The sequence below is a fragment of the Sander lucioperca genome, chromosome 2 (assembly GCF_008315115.2).
Source record: "Sander lucioperca isolate FBNREF2018 chromosome 2, SLUC_FBN_1.2, whole genome shotgun sequence".
In the NCBI taxonomy this organism is placed as follows: domain Eukaryota; kingdom Metazoa; phylum Chordata; class Actinopteri; order Perciformes; family Percidae; genus Sander; species Sander lucioperca.
The window spans coordinates 23,245,961-23,252,474 of NC_050174.1; the positions used below are offsets into that span (position 1 = coordinate 23,245,961).

The window sequence follows — 6,514 nt, forward strand, 5'->3', positions numbered from 1 at the left end:
CTTATTCACCGTATCCCCCAGAGTTAGATAAGTCCATACATACCCTTCTCATCTCTGTGCGTGTTGTAACTCTGTCTGACGCCCTCAGCGCTAGCTAAGCCTAGCACAGATCCTGGAGGTAACCGGTTCCAACTAGCCTACTGCTCCCAATAAGTGACAAAATAACGCCAACAGGTTCCTGTTTACATGTTGTGATTTGTATAGTCACAGCGTGTACAAATAACAAGGTCACTATGCTTTTACTAACTAATTGTTGACTCTATTACTCCAACTCTGAGCGAACTCCAGGCAAACTCTCTGCTCCTCACCACAGGGCTTCAGGTGCTGCTAGCAAATCACTCCGCCCAAGTAGCAGTGCTTCGCCTTTCTGAATATAGTTCCCAGTTTGTTTACGGTTAGAAGACAGCTGTGTCTCATATGACCTTGTGATTTGTACACAACATGTATAGGAACATGTTGGCGTTATTTTGTCACTTATTCGGAGTAGTAGGCTAGTTGGAACCGGTTACCTCCAGGATCTGTGCTAGGCTTAGCTAGCGCTGGGGGCGTCAGACAGAGTTACAACACGCACAGAGATGAGAAGGGTATGTATGTATCGACATGTCTAACTCTGGGGGATACGGTGAATAAGCTAAAGTCCCAATAAGTCGCCGTGTTCCTTTAAAGCAACACTATAGCCAAGTAAATTGGTACAATTCACTTGGCTAGTGTTATATTGCTAGTGTTATTGGCTAGTGTCATTGTAGCATATAAACAGTATGTAAAAAAGTTTAAATGTCTTCCTTTTTAATTTGATAGGCTACTCTTAACTTACTTGTAATTGAGTATTTTTTTTTATTATGGCATTGTTAGTTTTCCTCAAAAGGTATGAATAGGCTTACTTCTTCCACCGCAGCATAAACATAGCTATGAACCCACAGTCACAGGGAAAGTAGCCTACTGTAATACTACAGACTAGGGATGTGTCTTCCATTGCCCCAGTCCTCTCTCTCCGCCCCGCCCACCGTGGTCCAGCCTGCTGCTGTTACGTCAGCAGTGGGGGTTGCTAGTGCTTTTCCCAGCGCTGCACCTCTCTCCTGTTGCCAGTCTTCGTCGGACGGACCAACGTAGTAGTTACACGACCCGGGCTTTGGAAACGGTTATCGGGGTTAATTGGGCGTTAAAACTTGGATACTGTTCGCAAATTCGTCGTACTGCAACAATGTTCACAAGTTTAGGGAGCTTGGAAGTTTCGAGAGGTGAGATATATATAACATTTTTTACACCAACGTCTAATAACCCTAACGTTGCGTGTGTTGACTTTGTTGGTGAGCGATTGACAAGCGACAACATTCCTTTGAGTCCTTCCGCCGCGAAGCACACTGTAAAGAGAAGGATAATATAGCTACTTTTTTTTTTTTTAAATGTTTTTATGAATTTTAACTTCGTAACTAAATTGTAACTTGTAACAATTGTCTCTTTATCCGATTTCCTTTTGCTCGTGTTTGAGGCTGTGTTTTTAACCGAATTACAAGCATTAATGTTATCTAACGTTACCTAGCATTAGCATTAGTTGACGCTACCAAAAGCCAGAACAGGCACCGCAGGATTTCTCTGGCTGGATGCTGTTCTTCCAGTTCTGTGCAGGGGAAGCTAGAAACAGAAACACCGCAGCTCCTGACAATGCCTTCTGCTTTGCAAACAAATACAATGGCTCACCAATTCACTGTGCAGTCTGTCAGAACAAAAGCTTTCTAAAAAAAGTTTAACCTGCTGTTTTTACACAAAACCAAGTCTATTGTTTAATAGAAACAATTGTTGAACGGAATTTATATTACTGGTTAACTCTGCAGGCTATACAAAACCTACATGCATGTCTTTCTAAAGTTGAAAGAAACGCAGCTTAAATCTCAGCTAACGTTAGTCTAATTACTGTCAGCCCAGTGCCCTTGTTAAAATAGCTGACTCATGTTTTCCTCGCCCTCTTTTTTTTTTTTTTCCTCCAGTGCCCTCAGTGACTACAGCCGCACCAGCCTTTGAAGTGAGGCCAGGAGTGTGAACTGCTCTCCAGCCAAACCGGCTCCTCCTCCTCGGCTCCTGACACACTTTTTTTGTGAGATAGTGGGAGTTCAACGGAACCAAACCAAAGGACCCCGCCAAAGGACATCATTTAGTCCTTTAAATCTTTAGAAGGAATACCCACTTAACAGGACCTAAACATGGGGAACCAGTTAACAGAAATTGCCCCTAGCTTCCAGTCTCTCCACGTCGTGGTAATTGGTTTGGACTCTGCAGGGAAAACCTCCCTCCTCTACAGGCTCAAGCTACGGGAGTTTGTCGAGACGATCCCCACCAAAGGCTTCAATATGGAGCGGATTAAAGTGCCCATGGGCAACTCGAAAACCAACAGCACCACGTTCCAGGTGTGGGATGTCGGCGGCCAGGACAAACTTCGGCCCCTCTGGAAGTCGTACACCCGGAGGACCGACGGGCTGGTGTTCGTGGTGGACGCAGCCGAGGCAGAGCGCATGGAGGAGGCCAAGGTGGAGCTCCATCGGATCAGCCGCTCGGCGGAGAACCAGGGGGTGCCCTTGCTGGTTCTGGCAAACAAACAGGACCTGGATGGAGCCATGTCACCTTCAGAGGTAATTATTGTTACACGAATGGTTGGTGGTGTTGCGTCGAGCTGATTTCTCAGGTAAAATAACGAATCGGTTGAAAGAAAAGAAAAAAAAATATTGGCAACAATTTTGTTAGTTGATTGACCATTCACGTTAAAAAGCCTAATCTGCCCTTCTAGCTTCTCCAATCAAAGGGATTGCTGCTTATATTATATCACTGTGAATTGAATGTTTTGGGGTTTTCAACTGTATTGTGGACAAAACAAGATATTTAAAGATGTCACTATTAGGGATCGACCAATACTGTTTTTTCAAGGCTGATACAGATTATTAGTAGTTAATGAAACCGATGACCGATATGAGTGGAATGTTTGGAATGTTACACACCCAAACACAAAACTTTATAACATGATACCCAGTGAGAGAGAGTCATTGGGGGGGGGTGGGGGGGTTAAGTCAGACTCAGTGCTGAGTGAAACTGAAGCAGATGGACAGACACAGAGCTGTAGCTGAGCCAAAGTAGACCACTTTTTAATTCATTAACTTTATCGGTTATCAGGCAAATAAAATGCTGACAAAGATCATCTGCAAAACTGCCAAAACAACGCCCCGATAATCAGCCAGGGCCGATAATCTCTCTCTATTCCTAGTCACTATACTGGAGATGACATCTAGATGTTTTCTAGACAAAGTATTGCTTTAGTCTACAAAAGGTAGGTAGACCCACCCACCAGTTGCAGAATTTCAAGAAAATGGATTCATGGTTTTACGTCACGGTGTTAATGGCTTTTACCGAGATAACAACAAATGGCTAGTCAGATAGATATATTATCCATAGCTGATTTTACACATGGAACTAGGCACAGTACTGGGTTGGATTTCCTGGGGAAAACTCAAATGGTACTTTTCTGAATCGTCCTGACTCGGATGCTGTTGTGTGCCCATGTCTCAAACCGCCATGACCGCTTGATTTATATTCCAGGACGAATTTATAAAGAATACTGTAGCTTTATTGAACAAAACCAATAACGGACCAAACTAATTTCCATCATAATCTTTTATTACCTGTAAGTTTCAGTTTTAATGATAACAAGATGTATTTAATTTTTTTAAATTGTCATTTTCATTGTCATTTTTGTAATAATCAAAATAAACAGAACAAGCTTGTACATTAGCCCACCGCGTGGTCACTTTTATGTCAACGCCACACGAAGCAGATTAATATTTTTTCCCGCGGTGACAGCAGAGGTCCCTTTAAACACTGCTGCCACTGTGTCTAAACAGTGCGCTATTATCATTATTAGTTGCTTATCCTTCAGACACTCGACTGCCATGACATTTTTCAATGGTATGAACGTGCACTGCTGCTGCCAAATTATGAACGCTGCAGCTAAACTTCACACCATCATTAATATCCTCTGCTCTCATGTTTCACCCTAAAAAATATAAAAGGAAGACTGGCCTAGTTTTACGCTTGTAGAGCAGACCTCCATGGCGCATACGGACCACTATTGCGCTGCCCTCACACCTGGTGTAGCCAGTGTTGTTGCTCCCCAAACGGCATAGCATACATGTTCAGTGTTGCCTGTCTGTAGCCTCTCCGCACACATGCACGAAGCAGAGAGTGAAGTTGTTGGTACCGGTTACAAACGTGCTAAATTATTAAAGTATGGTAGATCACCCTCAGTGTTCTAATCCGTCAAAATGACCGATGGCCTTCAGATTGTTCCCCCAATGAGGGGAAATATTCAGTGAATGGGACCTCTGGTTGTGACTGACGTCCTTGTCTTGTGCCTCCTGTGTTTCAGGTGGAGAAGGTTCTGGCTCTCCATGAGCTGAGCTCGTCCACGCTGCGCCACACACAGGGCTGCTCGGCGCTGGATGGTCAGGGCCTGCAGCCCGGCCTGGAGAAACTCTACGACATGATCCTGAAGAGGAAGAAGACGCTCCGACACAGCAAGAAGAAGCGATGAGGCGGCAAGATCGCTGCGGTGCTTGGGGACAGATGTTACTTTTTGAACCACTACTTGTCTGAGGACCTCCTCAGCAGCCACGTCTGAGACACTTCAGTGGGTGAAACCAGAGGGAAGCTGTCGGTCCTCCAGACAAGTTGCAAACTTTGGCTCTCAAGTCTGTTCCAAATGGTAACACCTTCCTTCACCGTATAGACATTTGGACATCTGCTTCCTTTGGGATTGTGTCTGCTCTTGAGCACTCCTCCTTCGCCCCATGTCCCATCTTTGAAGCAGCACGGCAGAGAGACTAAATGCCCCAGAGGGGGCAACAGAAGAAAACCTGTGCAATATATGAATGAACACTCACTGATGCATGAACACTCACTGATGCACTAACATCAATATTGAAGGATATTTTGAACCAGTACTGTGGTGCCAACAGAACCCTGCAGGCCTGGCCTGAGCAAAGTTCCTGTTCCTATCAACTTTCAATGTCACACTTTACTCCAAATCTTTATGTTGCATGATGTTCACCCAAATACCTCTTTGGGGATATTAAGACAACACTTTTGTTGATCAAAAGATATGTTAAGATTATTCTAGGTTAGAAACTGCCCAACGTTCAGTTGGCACAGCAATTAACACGTGCCACCGATGTGACATTTGCACACTTACAGTATGCACTGAGGCTGCACAATCCAACAATACAAGTTTAGATTTAGTTTTTCACTCCTTACCAAAGTTGTTTGCTTGTCACAGTTAGGTGTATTCCAGGTTTGGCTGGATGTTTGGTTGGTTAGTTGAAACATTAAATAGTTTTTTATATCGAGTACATTGTGTTTTGTAGAATGTCAACATGAATAAATTATTGAGCATCTTTGGCATTATTTGCTTGAAACATGTCTGTTATTTTATGTGCCTTATTCCTTACACATTGACTTGAGACAGCTGAGAATTTGACTAACCTGAGTTGTAGATGATTCAAAGTAGGGCTGAACGATTAATTGCATTTTCGATAATATCGCGATATGTTAAAACGCGATTTCCTAATCGCAAAGGCTGCGATTTGATCACATGACTCACGAGAGCAATCAGTCTGCACTCCGTAGAGAAAGCATCAACTAGCATGCTAACGCTACACTGTACTTTAGCTGATTTCTGTCATTCAAACAACTCTGAGTTGTAGTTTAAAACTTTTACAGCCATTTTAATAAAATGAAGGGTTTTATTCGGGCTTGAGTCTATACATGCAGTTAATGGATACAGGCACACAGAACTCAAGGCTCTGAACTCAAGCTGCCACTGAGAGGGGTAACAACCAGACTGTTAAATGACGTTCGGGGAGCTTTCACAGCAGCGTGGCCGTGGTGTTTCAACAGTTTTATTAGTCCAGTTAATCCCACGGCAAGAACACCAGCAACTAGCTAACGTAACGATAACCTCTCTGAACAAGTGCACACGGCAGCACGCAACTTCACGATGGGGAGGGGCTGGAGGCAGCTCCTCTCTGTGCACTGTAAAAAAATTACGTGTGTGTGTACTATATTTTTACTTATTTAAATGTCTAGTGTGTAATTGTGTGTTCATACTATACATTATTATATTATTCTTTGTTGAATAATACAGAAGACAAAGAGCTTAAAAAAATAATCGAATATAAATCGCAATATTTGGGGAAAAAAATCGCAATTAGATTATTTTCAAAAATCGTTCAGCCCTAATTCAAAGTCACGGTGCATTAGGGGGAATGGGAGAAGGTGATGTCTGACAGGTTCATACTAATGATCCATCCAGTGTTGTCAGAACAGGCCTTTAAACACATCAGCAGTGCTCCCACAGCATACACAGCTGCTGTTATCTGGAAATGATGAACTGGTGAATGATTGATACTGCAGGGCGTTACACATAACATACTCTATACAGCTGTACAAAATAAGTGAAAATACATTCCCTGCCCAA

General features: G+C 43.2%; 1 protein-coding gene across 3 annotated transcripts; it reads left to right on the forward strand.

Annotated features, from left to right (window-relative positions):
• The first annotated feature begins 1,044 nt into the window (after nucleotides 1-1,044).
• Nucleotides 1,045-5,442, forward strand: LOC116045088 (ADP-ribosylation factor-like protein 4D). Of its 3 annotated transcripts, XM_035995072.1 has the most exons (4): nucleotides 1,064-1,238; nucleotides 1,986-2,128; nucleotides 2,166-2,624; nucleotides 4,409-5,442. In XM_035995072.1, exons 3-4 carry the CDS (start codon nucleotides 2,199-2,201, stop codon nucleotides 4,571-4,573), a joined length of 591 nt encoding a protein of 196 aa, XP_035850965.1. In that variant the 5' UTR covers nucleotides 1,064-1,238; nucleotides 1,986-2,128; nucleotides 2,166-2,198; the 3' UTR covers nucleotides 4,574-5,442. The 3 variants fall into 3 exon arrangements, with proteins under 3 accessions (XP_035850967.1, XP_035850965.1, XP_031148461.1); XM_035995074.1 differs by having other exon boundaries at nucleotides 1,045-1,238; nucleotides 1,995-2,624; XM_031292601.2 differs by having other exon boundaries at nucleotides 1,065-1,238; nucleotides 1,986-2,624.
• Nucleotides 5,443-6,514: the final 1,072 nt, after the last annotated feature.